General features: G+C 42.9%; 1 protein-coding gene across 27 annotated transcripts in view; it reads right to left on the bottom strand.

Annotated features, from left to right (window-relative positions):
• The window catches only part of NRCAM (neuronal cell adhesion molecule), a 272829-nt gene that overhangs the window by 73493 nt on the left and 184340 nt on the right, over positions 1–14996 (bottom strand). For 18 of the 27 annotated variants that reach the window (XR_004627115.1, XM_034666192.1, XM_034666216.1 and 15 more), the window contains exons 4-5: positions 2920–3120; positions 762–779 (exon numbers count right to left, since the gene is read on the bottom strand). Coding sequence is in view for 26 of the 27 variants with exons in the window: in XM_034666192.1 (XP_034522083.1) it covers positions 762–779; positions 2920–3025 (124 nt within the window). In the remaining variant the exon portion in view is untranslated. Of the gene's footprint in view, positions 1–761; positions 780–2919; positions 3121–6063; positions 6426–14996 lie in introns of those variants that run through there. The other 9 variants (XM_034666195.1, XM_034666200.1, XM_034666258.1 and 6 more) reach the window with 2 other exon arrangements.

Raw genomic sequence — 14996 nt, 5'->3', positions numbered from 1 at the left:
CCCGTCCTCTAACTGTCAGGAGTTTACTGTCTCTAAGTACCTCTTTGAACAGTACTTAGGTCACCTGGCAACTAACAAACGCTTTGAAAGAGTAGGGGGAAAGATGATTTTACATAATTTTCCTGGTTAATCCAATCTCACAGGACTTTTTTCAAATGCCCGAAAACTATTTTTTAGGTAGACACTAGGAGCTGTCCAACTGCCAGAGACAGCACTCAGAAACGATGAAAGTGGGGGCTGCTGAATTGTCTTTTGCACACCTCAAAACGATATTCAAATTCACTGGGGCCATTATACAGCTGCAGCTCTTAGCCTACACGGTCCTGAAGAAGTGTGGCGAGGCAGAGCGCTGCTGATGTGGGTGAAGCATCTGCCTGCGCTCACCTTCTGAAAGATACTGAGAGACACGCCTTGATGCCAGCAAGCATTTAATGGCGTTTAGACCCAGACAGCCGTTTTCTTCAAATTTTGTGAATTTCCTCATTGAGTTACATCAGATGCAAATATTAAAGCTTGGAAGTTAGTCGAGCAGCATACTGGTAAAAGAAAGAGTAATACCTGTGTCTTCAGAACTCATGCAGGGCACATATTAAACTTGCTTCTTGGCATTTAAATGCAATGTTTAGCCATAGGAAATGCACATGCTCAAAAAGACGTTAGTCACAACTCCTAAAGCTGTGCGTTCAATTCACAGTATTAATTCAAAAACAAAGACATGGTCAAGTGTTCACACTGCCTAGTAATTACAGAAAGACACTTACAGTCTTCAAGAAGTTTTGCTTTTTCCCCATCAATATCAGCAGGTGAGTGGGCAAACAGGATTAAAGAAAACCAGATGTTAGTAATAAGAACGTTAGAACCCTGGAGATAAAAGGGGCATTTGTCTATTTGGTTTGACCTGGAAAACCAGTGCAGTGAACGTGGAAGTCGTGAGGTTGTAAAAGAAACACACTCCCATTAATGGTTTTGTTTACTCCTGCAGCAGCTAACCCGCATAAACATATGGAAGAACAAAAGCAATGCTTTCAGCAAAAAAGGATTCTTCTAGGACTAGGAATGGCTAATTCCATTCCATACATGTGCCGGACAAGTAATTATGTTCAATTTGAAAAATAGCTGAAATCTACAATTAATCTGAGTTGTCACATACTGTGTCGTGTCGGATCCTATTATCCCAGACATCACTAGGCCCATGGTAATAATACCTAACAATGGGACATCACTACAGTGCCGAAGCTCCATCTGAGCCAAATGCAGCACTGGTTTAAGGTTTTCACATTTCTATGGTTAATCTGCAAGTCAGTGATTGAACTTTTCAGGTGTTAGCGTATGTCTGCTTCAGAATTCCTCCTCATCCAGGCGTTACTAGTACCCGCGCCAAGGAGGGGCTCAGATGGACGGGGTGTGGAAGGAATTGGGGTGGGGAAGAAATTACATTAGCATGCAATTCAAATGATTCTGCAGTGTTGCCTGTCATTACTACTTGTAAAGGTTAATGCAGGAGCGCCCGGGTTGTCCGTGACTTTCTTTTCATCATGGTTATGCCTCTTCTCCATTAGCAGCGATAATTGAGTTAGCGGTAGGTGACTGTTTCCCCCGATTGTTAGATTGAGCAGTCAGATTAAGGGAGAATATATTTAACACAAGAGAGGACAAAAGCCCATTTCTCTCAAGGGCTTTTGTCTCTCTTCTCTATGTCGGCTGGGGCAAATGCTTACTTGAGCATTCCAACTCCAAAGGGCTTAACCAATCATACATTCTTTTTTAAAACTGAAATTAAGGTCAATGAATATTTTTGGAAGGGAAGTAAAATGTTGCATTTTACTGTCCTTTGCACAGCAAAGGATGTCACCCAAGCGTGAGACAAACCACATCTCTTCTTAATGTCTTCCCACTGGGACTTGCAACCTTCTTTGGCAAAAAATGACATCCCAACAATTGAATAGCCCCAGGAAGGTGCTATCTTCCTTGCACCTTGGAAAGCATGCCAAACAGATGTTCTATTCAGGAAACTAATGGATTTAAGGAGGTCAGGCAGATCAAGAATAAAGGATGAGCTGAAGAACAGTCATCATCCAAATCTGAAATTCTGCTTTCCACTGTGAGAGACCTGATGAGTGGGAACCCAGCGTTATCTTTCTTTTTCACAACCAGGCCACCCAGAGCAGGCAGGGCGCAGCATATGCTTCCTGGTAGGAAAAGGGGTAGGCTCTGATACGGTAGATGTTGCTGGTTCCATTTTAAATTGCGTTTTTGCCCATGACTTGTTTTCTCCACAAAATTTACATTTTGGTCTTTGATCACATTTTTTTAAACCAAAGATCTTTCTCCAGGCCTTAGGTAAGATCCAGACTCACACGTAAAGTGAATTTTGCCCTGTTGGAATTGAGAGAAATGAACTATTGGTAGCCTGGGGATACGGAAGTGCGTGGGGCTGGCTGAGAAACCATCCACCAATCTTTCCAGAGCATTCTGCGCACTTGAGGGTGACGTGGGAGTGGAGGAGTGGGGAGGGGACAAGTGGGGAAGTCTCCATGACCATTTCAAAGTGATTCATATAGTTTTCTTGCAGGACTGCTTCTATCAAGAGTCACCCCATTGGGAGGGTCAGGGCAGCCCACAATTCGCTCCTTCTCCGCTGCTCCCCCCACCCCTCCGCCTGCCCCATGGTATTCAAAAGGCACCTGAGGAGGAAGAAAGATAATGATAGGGAGGGGACAATAATCTGACTGGTTCAATGGCCATTTTTCTGGTGAGACTCTTTGTAAACACCAGGTGCTGTAGGTAAAAGCCAAATTAATTTTGATTAGCTTTTCAGGATCACACAGACACCTTCTCCATTCACACAGCTCACAGTGATGGGAAATGCTGGGAAGCTTTGACTCCCGGGCGTAACAGCTTTAAAACGTTAATACTTACGATCAAGAGGTACGTCCAGGGCACTAATCATCTGGCACAGGAAGAGAATCAGGGGCACCCTGCCTGCAGATAAGCGCTTCTTTTTCGGCATTATTTTAAGCTGCATTAGCTGAACTCCTGCTGAGACCCACAAACTGAATTTCCTTTTCTTCTTTCACAAAAGATTTGCGTGCAACGTTTAAATAATTTTCATGCAGGGAACTGAAAAAGGATAGAATAAGAATTATAGTGTATTAAAAAGAAGGAAATGAGAGGAAGTCTGCTGCCCAGAAAATCAGTTCTCTATTATACATGAACTCTAAAACGGAGCTAACTTTTTAAATATTTAACTCGCAAGACTGGAATAATCATTTATTCATAAATCAGCTAAAATCAGGGCAGAAATATTTGCAGTGATGTCAAGCAAATCTGTCCACACTGCCACCCTTACGGTTTTCCCATTTTAACTATCTGCATTTATATCACAGGCTACCATGTCATTCCTAATAGAAAAAAACTTGGCATATAAATGAATTAGAAAGTGTGAGTTTAGAGGGAAGGCCTAATGGCTTCTCCATTCTAGAAACTATCTTTGGGAAAGTCCAGGGCACTGCGGCAAATTTGCTTCAAACCCAAACACTGATTTACCAGCTGAACCACCAGCAATTAAGGCCTTTCCTGTCTCTCACTTAGACCAGGCCAGCAGGTGTGCTGGGGTTCCCAGTTCCAGGCTTTTCCCACCAGTCACCCTCCGAAACAGTGGGATCTACCAAATAAAATAAAGTTATCCTTAAACAGATAATAGAAAAATCTCAGTGATCTGGCCTCAATTTATCCTACCAACCTTATCCCTTCCTGTTTGCATAGAGCTATTTTTCGGTTTGCTGGTCTGTTTCTGTTTCTCTCTCTTGGGTGAGTCCTTCAAAATGCCCTGAATTCTCTCCCACGTTTCTGCTTTTGTCTACTCGGTTCCTTTCACCTGGAATCCCCTCTCTACCATATTTCCTTATCAAAGCCCAATTGATTTCTTTATCGATCAGTTAAAATGGAAACATTAGCTGATCAACCAAACTAGAAGTCCTTTCACCCTCCCCCCTAAGAATTCCTGAAATTCTTGGTTTTAATCATGATGTATGGTATATAGATAGGTACAGAGATAAATAGGTTCTTTTGGGGGAGGGGGATATGCATGCTCTCTTCCCTACTCCTTCAGGCAAAGGTGATGCCTCTCCCACTTATGTATCCCTCTCCCGTAACACTAACACTGTGTGCCTGGGACATGAAAGTGTCCGTCCTACACAGGAGAACATGAGTACAAGCCACCATGTAGAACTCTGTACCACGGCCAACTCCTCCCTGGAAGGAAGTGTTTAACCATGTCTTCTCATTTATGAAGACAGGTGGGGGTGGCCAATGGCTCTCTCGAGAGGCTAGAGGGATGTTATTACTATAGACCAGGGCAGCTCCCACAGCTTAATTACTGAATGATTTGTGTGATTTTTATTTTTTGTGCAATTGTGTATTTTGATAATATCCATCTTTCCCACTACATTGAAAGTCTCCCAAGGGTGGGGACTGTGTCTTTACTGGTCCCTATTGTGTCCCCAGAGGCCATCGCAGTGCCTGGCACATTGTAGGGAGTACATAAATAATTATAGGGGGAAAAAAAAAGAAAGGGGGAAAGGGAAAAGAAATAAGAGATTCAGGATTGTTGAAGAAGAGGCTGTATTCAGGCAGGCAGCCTACCTAAAGCTGTTTTATATTTACACTACTGGATTTAAAAACCCAACCCTGGGGCGCCTGGATGGCTCAGTCGTAAAGCGTCTGCCTTCGGCTCAGGTCATGATCCCAGGGTCCTGGGATCGAGTCCCGCATCAGACTCCCTGCTCAGCGGGGAGCCTGCTTCTCCCTCTCCCACTCCCCCTGCTGGTGTTCCCTCTCTCACTGTGTCTCTCTCTGTCCAATAAATAAATAAAATCTTAAAATAAATAAATAAATAAATAAATAAATAAAAATTAAAAAAATAAAAACCCAACTCAGTCAAATCAGTTATCATATCATGTCTGTGTGTGGAAGAGAGCCTACATGTATAAAAGGAACATGAAACAATGCTGATAATGTATTTTGCTAGCAATTGAGTTCTGATTTGAACCTGATGACAATTGCAGCTGGGACACTTCTTGGTAAACAAATCCAAAAAAAGGAACTGCTGGACTAAACATAGACATTATATGTACATAAATACTGTTTTCTGAATGAAACATCCTTATTCTGTGGTTTCATTTAAGATCCAAGAAATCTGTCTTTCCATATTACAATATATAAACAATCATGTCCATTAATTTCGGGAGGCTGATACAGAAGCTCATCTAATTATTTCTCTCTCTTTTTTAAGATTTTATTTATTTGTGAGAGAGAGAATGCACAAGCAGGGGGAGCAGCAGGCAGAGGGAGCAGCAGGCTCCCGTTGAGCAAGGAGTCCTGATGTAGGGCTCGATCCCAGGACCCTCGGACCTGAGCCGAAGGCAGACACTTAACCAACTCAGCCACCCAGGCATCCCTCATCTAACTATTTCTAACCAAAATATACACCAGGCAGTCTTTCTATGTGTGCAAAGCATATCTCTATCATTTAATCAGATTTATTTAGGTCTCTCATGATTTTTCTGTCTAAACACAAATTCTGGATTTACACATGAGCTTCAGGGAAAATACAAATAAATGGCACTGAAACGAGCTGACGTTACATACGAGGCAGATGGAGAGAGAACTCCAGAATCAAACACTGAGTAAACAGATGGCTCACCTGCCTGATTTCTCTGTCAGGCTAATCAAGTGTATCCCATTTACGTGCTTAGCTCTCCAAAGGGGTGCAGGAGAACTAAAACACTTTCTAAAAGATGTCCTGATAAATTGCAATGCCCGTAAGAGCTTAAGAAGCTACACACAGTTTCTAAGTTCTTAATTCATTATTTACTTTGCCTGCAAGCCTTAACCATTCATCCTCCCCGATAGAGAACACTGTTCGACAGTTCTATGTAAAAGGAAGTATCATTCAACCTGCTTTACCCTTTCAGACTCTATAGGGAATACGATATTGCCATTAAATCACAGTGTTGCATAAAGAAAAAATTCAGATTTCAAGAAAATTGAGAAAGTACTTACTTAAGGAGACTTGAGTCAATCCTCACAATGAGAGGAGGTCATGAACTAGATGTAGTCTTTCTTCGGAAGTCATAAGGTAACTGCACCGATCGCCACAAAATTGTCTCCACTGTAGGTTCTGTTCGGGGAGGACAGAGCAGCTGCCCTGCCCAGCCTCTGACTCCTACCCATGGAAAATCACCCACTCCTCCTACGTATGCCATCAGAGGTGAAAAACTCAGTGCCTAAGGACAACATTAGGTCCCCAGCACTCAAAGTGAAAATCAAATATAGCTACAGAAAATTGAGCTCTCTCCGTGAGAGCGATGTGCTCTGCATGTCTCATAAAGAAAAACCACCACTTCCACGCTCTCAGTATTGATGTCAACGCCCTGCCCGGCTAGGAGCCCATCTGTCTGCTAGTTTGCCTTGCAAAATGCTGGTCCTTCTCTCTTACCTGAGAATCAAGTTAAAACTAAACTGTTTATGCAATTACAGACAATGAATGAAACCCCAATTTGAAATAGCAGCATCATGTTTACTCAGGGCCAAAGGGTATGCTCGTGCCATGCAGCTTGAAATTTACAAAAAATATTTGCATGGACATTTTTTTTAAATTTTTTTTATTTTTAAAGATTTTATCTATTTATTTGAGAGAGAGAGAGGATGAATGGGAGAGGCAGAGGGAGACAGAGAATCTCAAGCAGACTCCACCCTGAGTGGGGAGCCTTCTGTAGGACTCAATCCCCCGGGATCATGACCTGAGCCGAAACCAAGGGTCAGACACCTAACTGACTGTGCCACCTGGGCACCCCTGCACCGATATTTTAAAGCATGCTCAAATGAGACAAATGGTAGGTCCAAGTTCAGAATATAATTCACCCTGATACTTGAAACCACATATACTGTTAAAATGACCCCAGAGTATTGATAAACAGAACGGCCTTTTAATATTTCCCTTCATTTAACTCCACTCATAGCAACTCTTCGCATATTACCTACAGAACCTCTGAAACAGGAGGGAAAGGAACATCTCCCTTCTTCGGTAAAGTTTCCATCATTAGAAAAGAAATACAAGTTAAGGTTCCCTTACTTCTTTTTGCCTAAAATTCATATTAATCACAGAGCAAATGTTTCCCTGCATTATTTACCATATATTTAAGAGGAAACACCTGAAGTTTTGACAAAGGATTCATATTAAGCCCAAGAAACATAGTTGTCCTGTTGCTCACTTAAAAAGTCTTGTCATTTGAAAGAGAATCAAATCTTTGTTTTTCTCTCAAGTGAAAGATGAAATTCTCCTCTTAATTAAGAAAATATATCAGCTCTTTTCCAGAACCGGAAGGCCAGGCACCACTCACCATTTCATTCTGGTCTGTTTGTGCTTTTCGGCTTCCCAGCATGGGTGGTTCAATGCTGATTGTAACACGATCTATTCTCTAAGCCAATAAACAAATATGCTTATGTGACTGGATGCCCCTGGGCACACTCATTATTGCTTTGGTGACCCATCAGTGTCTGGCCTCACTAACTGGGTGTGACATTATCTTGACCATGAAAGGCATTTTTTCAGCTGTCAACCTGGGGACGGTTACTGTTTATATTTTGTAAAATATTTGCCATTAGAATTAGCACATTAATGTCCATTCTAGCTCATGCTTGCACTTTTCAACCACAGATTTCGAGTCTGAAACTATGCAAGGAGGGTCAAATGAAAAATGGACAATGACTTTGTATAATTGCAAAGTCACACTTAAATCTACACAACTATATTACCATGAAAACACCTCAGGAAAAATAGTCTGGGATTATGTGCCAGACAGAGATTGTAATGGTCTCTTCAAATAACAAGCTAAACTTTATGAAACACCAAGGAACATGTTTCTAATTTGCTGCTAGCCCAAAAGGATGTCCCATAGTAGAGTTTCAACAAGGAATCTGGTAGCTAGAACTGAGAATAGTATGTAAGGAAAGGTGGACGGTTAGCAGATGTTTTTATCCAAATAATAGATAATAGAACACATCTTAATAACAGTTCAAATCTTCATTCCTCAGAGCACTTTGGTTATCTTATTTGATATTCATAAAAACCTCAGAATATAGGAAAGCAGGATCTGTGCCCATTTCATAGATGAGAAGGGGGAAAGAATCCAATCACAATGGATATTACTCACTGAGCACCTTTTGTCTACCAGGAATGACACAGGGTTTGCTCCCCGCATTCACTTATCTTGCCAATAACCCCAAAAGGTAAATTCCATTACACTTCCCAATTTACTGCTACGGAAGCTGAGACACAGAATGGTCAGGTCACCTGCTTACAGGCACACACATGTGTGAAGTGCCAGACCCAGAGTTCTAGTTCTGGAAAGTTCTGGAGCTTCCAGACATCTCACATTGCCACACCCTGAGGAGCCCCTAGCATTTCCCTCCCTCTCATAGCTTCTTATGTGGCGCTTAGCTAATAAACAAATAGAATTAACCAAGTTTATCACTGATGTTAGGGAAAAAAAAAAACACTAATGGTCTCAGAATATCCTCAGAAGATCTTCACAGTGTTGCTCATAGCATGACCTCAGGGGCCTCTTCACGTGGCATGCCACATGAATAGTATCAGCAGGAATCGTGCCACATGCCAGCCCTGGCCTTTTAAAGGAGCCGCTAGTTAGGACAATGTGGACAAGACATGCTTTAGAAAGTTAATTTTAAAAGTAGGCACTATATGCCCAAGGCACAACATTCGTAAGGTATAAAAGATCATAAATTCAACGTAAGCAACCCTAGCAACCCCATTTCTCCCTGAGAGGGTTATTACTACCAAGTTCTGCGAATCCTTCTAGAGATATTCCCTGCATAAGAAACACAGACACATATAAAACAACATCTTAAGGATCTCTTGAATTTAGAAAAGCCTTTTATAAGCCTTTATTTATAAGTCACTGAAGTTAGAGCATCAAAAATACCGCCTTTCAATGAGATCTAGCTTTCTGCATCACATGAAATTATCTGGATACTGGCTTTCTCACACCTCCTTTGTTTAGCACAGCCAATGACCAGGAAAGAAGGAGTAGACAATGATGTCATTGAAAGATCTAAGACAAAGGATAAAGCATGCTTAATGCGAAGTCCACGCGGGTGAGACTACCAGCGACCCTGACCACGGAGGCACCTGTTCCACACTTGTGTCGCCAGTTATGGGACAACAGCCGGCAGCTCAGCTCCAGGGGTGACAGAGCTAACTGCAGAAGGAGGGACGGGTGTGGGAAGTGAGAAAGGGAACCGCGCTTCTCACAGAAGCCTCTCTCCGCCCACCTCCAAACCTAATCACAGGTAACTGTGAACGAAGGAATATCACTATTCCTCTCTGAATGCTTGCTCCGATCAGCATGTCCTTCTGGGGTGACCCCACCGCTCTGACCGAGGCCAGAAGAGTCAGGGGTGGGTGTGTGGCCAAGGCAGCATGTTTGAGCCTGTTGAGATGACAAGGCTGTTTTAAGGGACCAAAGAGTGACCAACAAAGTGCTAATGATTCCTTTGTCCTGGAGAGGGTAACTATGAGGCAGAGACGGAGAGTGAGTCAATAGCTTGGAGCGGGAACAAAGCCCACAGAGAGGCATGGCGGCATGAGAAACCATGAGAAAGCAGAGGTGAGGGGTCAAGAGCAGAAGGAAGCAGGTGGGTAGCCAGAGGAGCCACAGAGACACGAACAGACGGTTGCTGAGTGACTGCAGCATCACGGAACACCCGACAGGTAAGAACGAGTACCTACTCCTCTGTACTGTGATAATCAGGCCTCTAAAACTCTTGGTATCCCAGGCAACGTTCCAATTCTCTATGAGGCTGACCAGGATAGAGGTTGCGGTTGAAACGTCTTCCATCTTGTGAACTAAAACAAGCCTTCGTTAGTGTGTCAGGCAGACTGTTCCGTGGGTGGCCCATGGGGAGTGCCCCTCACAGCATCCATACCGTGTCATCCCCTCTGACAATGACTCTGGGTTTGGCCACGTGGGGTACTTTGGCCAATGGGATTCCAGCAAGAATTATGCGAGCAGAGGTATGGCGAGCATTTGCACACTGGTCATTTCTCTCCGGGAAGCTTGAGCTACGCTACTGGAAGGATGGAGAAGCTAGTGGAAAGGGACCCTAGGGAGATGAAAAACCATCTTGGACTCTCTGGGCCCAACCGAGCTCCCAGATAAAAGCCACTGGGCAAGTGACTTGTTAAACCACATGTGCAGAGCAACCATCTGAGAACAGAGAACCAGATGTTGACCATCTGAGGGGTAACAAACCGTCAGAATTATGAAAACCAAGAAACTGTTGTTTCAAGCCACAGAATTTGGGGGAGATTTGTTACATAGCCATAGATATCTGGAACAATCAATAGGATAAACTGAGACAGGCTGTGTCTCGTAACCAGAAAGACCTTCATAGGCACATTTAAGGGAACCGATGGTCCCATTACACACGTCCCCTTATGAGATTATGGCTGGAACCACAGGAATTCTAAATGAATAGTCTGGTGGTGTAGGTTTTCCCTCTAAAATGATCTATCTTCCTCTTTTTTCCTGGCTATGCTTACTTGTATGCATATTGGTACAGCTGAAAGGCCCAGCCTTAAGTTCCATTTCTCATGCCACACTTACACTGAAGTTGGTTACCGCTGACGTCAAACAAATTTCTTTACGGTGAAGTAATTGTGGATTATGCCTAATTTAGAGTCTTAGACAATATATTGGTTTCTAATGCAGAAAAGCAAAAATGGAGCTAGCGAACAGGGCGAGAGGGAGCTCAATGTTGTTAGTCTACCCCCCACCTCCCCAACCCCATGAATCAGACTAGAATTCTGAGCTCAGTCATGGCTTCGACTTGGATCCACTCGCTCTCCTAGCAAACAGGCAACGCACAGAAAGCAGGGGGAGAGAGAGGGGAGCCAAGCCTCAGAGGCAGCTCTACTTCTCCATCGCAAGGTTCTCCTTCCAGTTGGTTGTTTTTAGATTAGGAAACAGAAAGTTCCAATTTCTAAAAATTGGAAGTAGGGAACTGCACTAAAGGTGAAACCTGAGAAATGGCAATTAAATTCTGAATACAGGTCTCGGCAGTAATCTATTTGGCAACATTTGTCAAGCCACTGAAACACCCTCCAGCTCTATTTATCTTCCTGTAAACTGAGATTTTTTACAAGCATCACTGAAAAGATGTAAGGACCAGAAACAGTTTATTAAAACCTTCAGCATAAAACGCTGAATGGGCTATGCCTTATCCGTTTGTCAAGTAAACAACACATGGCAAGAGGGCAGCCATTTAAGAGTAGATAATAGCATTTTGGATGCCTGGCAGGCTAGTCACTTAAAAAAAAAAAAAAGTCACGTTTCAAAGACCAGAAGCCAGGATTTACAAACCGATATTCTTGCTAAATGGTGAGAACCATTCGGAATGGAGATGCAAGGCATGGTTCAAAATCTCTGTGTGTGCTCCTCTCCTCATGGGCCTGGAGGCAGGTTTGGGGAGAACTGGGGGAGAGAGAATTAGCTTATGACTACAGGGAGAAAGCAACCCCGAGGTCTCAGTGCTTAGCACAATATAGTTTATCCTTCACTCATGCTAATGTCCAGGCTGGGCAAGCAGGGACCTCTTCTCCAGGATGACAGAGGCTCCACCATTTTGTGATGTTGCCGTCTCAACATGTGACTTCCAGAGTCCCCATATTCTCCTGCTCTACATTGCTTCCATTCAGAGGTGACACACATACATCTTCTGCTCCCAACCCATTACCCAGAAGCAGTCAACGACTCCTGGGAAATCTCGTGAGCACTACTAGCTCTGCCACAGGGAGCATGCGTGAGTCACAGTAGATCTGAAGGTGCTTTTTCTGGGAGGAATTTCAAAAGCGACATTCTATGGGAGCGCCATCTTATTGTTTCAACTCAGGGGTGAGCCAGGGTGCAGGAGGACGGTGGTGAGGAGGGCTCTATGGGTGCTGGCAGCCTGCAGCCCCGCCTCTGCCTTCCTCCTCGCTGCATTTCTGAGTCACTCTTTCCTGTAACTTGGGCTTTCCCCCAACATGAGCCTGGGTATGGGGGTGGGGAGGCAGAAGGCCCAGTTTTATCAAATCCAAGCGACATATTTCCTGCCGTGTCACAGATGACAATAATCTTCCCCGGAAACATTTCAAAATATATTTTGCTAAGGTAGCCAGGCTCTGTATAATCACAACAGCACCATGAAAATGAGAAATGGAGACCGACATGACATGAAGAATTGGTTCTCCTCTTGTTATCAGTGCTGGGTAAGGTATATTATCATAAACTAAATAGCTGGAAATCCTTCATTCCAGCTGGAGGCGATTTCATGTAAAGAACAAATCTCAGTTACTTGCTGATATGCATTTTGCACTACAAAGGATTTACCAGCAAAACAGCGGAGTTATTCATGAAATATTTAACTCCTGGTACATTTAATTTTCTGCAAACACACCATGTAGAAATCTGCATTTATATATAAAAAAATAAATCAATAAGTGATCATTTGCTTCCAAACGAATTTGTCAGATTTCCTCCAAAGTGCATTTTCCTCCTGAGCATTTAGAATATAATTCAGCTTCCAGGAAGTTAAATGTTAGTTCCTCAGGAGTCCATATTCTGTATAAAAGCTAAGTGCACAAAAGCATGAATATTAGAGGCAACGTTCTCTGTGACCTGAAATTTAATCAACCCATTGGTCAAAGCTTTAGAATACTTTGCTGTGTGTGCTAAAAGACAGTGACTTCTCAGGAACCACTTTTTTCTATGAGAAGATCACATTCTATTTCTATGACTGTTTGTTTGTTTGTTTGTTTACTATTTAAACGGGTTCCCTAGAAAGAACATATTCTGCTGCGATGGGGCGAAAGAAAAGGCAAATGAAAGAGCTGATTAGAAACACCAGCAAGAAGTACTATTTCTGGTTCAAGTGTCCTGCTTCCTGGAAGAATCAGGACAGAAAAGCCTCTGTTTTGTTTTGTTTTTGTTTTTAGGATTTTTTAATTTATTCATTTGAGGGAGAGAGAGAGAGCGAGGGAATGAGCAGTGGAGAGAGGCAGAGGGAGAGAGAGAGAGAGAAGCAGGCTCCCCACTGAGCAGGAAGCCCGACTGTGGGCTCGATCCCTGGACCCAGAAATCATGACCTGAGCCAAAGGCAGCCACTTAACCAACTGGGCCAACCCAGGCGCCCCAAGCCTCTGGTTTTTTTTTTTTATCCAAGTTGGTTGATAAGACCATTACACCTAGAATTATTGCCTCTTGTGTCTCTAGTTGCATTTTCATGGAAAAATTTTTGCGGGTAAACTGTGCATTTATTTCCCAAAGAGAAACACCTGTGCCTTTCTGGAAAGAGAACTGGAAAATGAGAAGAAAAGGTGAGACAGGAGGACAAAGGCACAGCAACGAAAGAAGAAATGCCGTAGATGTCAGAAATTTCTGAGTTACGTTATTATTATCACTTTATTTCGGTTTTGAAATTATGGCAATTAACCAAGAAACTGGGCAGAACATTATCTGTGAAAAATAATTTTTTTAAGCCTACGAAAAGAATCGCAAAGATTTCTAGGAACACATCTGTAGGGGCTCACGCTTACATCTCTAAGGTCTCCTCTAGCCCTATGTTCTGGGGTACGAGCACTGCACCTGCTTTAATGTAAGTGAAGCCAAATAAAGCAGCCATCGAAAGGCAGCCACTGAGCCGCCATAGCAGAAAAATAAAACCGAGACCAGGAATTGGAAAAAAGAGATCTAAGCATCAGATTCTGCAAGGCTGCTGGTTATTAAATCTGATGAAGCTCGGCAAGGTAGAGATGGAGACATGAGTATCAGGCACATGTTACTATCTCAACAACAGGCAGAATGATGTGGGCAGGAGAGGCAAGTCTGTGCCCAGTCCCGTCTCAGAGACTGTGCATGGTTTCTGGATCTGGGTACCACTTGCTGCATCTCTGTGTCCAGGGGACACCACTTGAGCAAAATGAGAGGCAATGTCTGTGGAAAAAGGGGTTCAAAAGCCTGGAAGAGCAGCCAACAGAATCTAGAAGTGAAAGGGCTGAGGGAAGAACAAAGCCAGCAGAAAGGTAAGAGACAGCAGAAAGGATTGCAAGGGAGACCACTAAGAATGTCTAAGACGAACGGATGTATGTGAGACAGAACCCGAACACATTCCTAGAGCTGAAAAGAACAACTGCATATGGCTTCAATAGGGTATTCGGTGTGAGTGCAGGGATTGATCAGGCATGGGCGGGAAGGAACCCTTAACCGTCCTCTTTCTCCCTGCCTGGTCAGCTGACTCAGGACTAAGCCAGTAAACATTTGGGGATTTGACACCAAAAGCAAAGGCAACAAAAGCCAAAAAAAAAAAAAAAAAAAAAAAAAATGGGACTAGGTCAAACTTAAAAAGCTTTTGCACAGCAAAGGAAACCATCAATGAAATAAAAAGGCAACCCACTGAAAGGGAGAAAACATTTGCATAGCATATATTTTATAAGGTGTTAATATCCAAAGTATATAAAGAATTCACATAACTTAAGAGCAAATAAACAATGTGATTAAAAAAAACACACAGAAGATCTGAATAAACATTTTCCTGAAGAAGACGTATAGATGGCCAACAAATACATGAAGAGATGCTCAGTATCACTAATCATCAGGGAAATGCAAAACAAAACCACAATAAGACATCACCTCACACCTATTAGAAAGGATACTATCAAAAAGACAAGAAATAAGTGTTCATAAGGATGTGGAGAAAAAGGAATCCTTGTACACTGTTGGTGGGATTGTATACTCATGCAGCCATTTACTTAAAAAGGGAGGATGGCACCTGGCTGGCTCATTGGTAGAGCATGCTACTCTGGATCTCAGGGTCATGAGTTCAAGCCCCACGTTGGGAGTAGAGATTACTTAAAAAAAATACACACACACACACAC

Source organism: Ailuropoda melanoleuca, chromosome 1, assembly GCF_002007445.2.
Source record: "Ailuropoda melanoleuca isolate Jingjing chromosome 1, ASM200744v2, whole genome shotgun sequence".
In the NCBI taxonomy this organism is placed as follows: Eukaryota; Metazoa; Chordata; class Mammalia; order Carnivora; family Ursidae; genus Ailuropoda; species Ailuropoda melanoleuca.
This window is presented reverse-complemented; position numbering and strand designations above follow the sequence as displayed.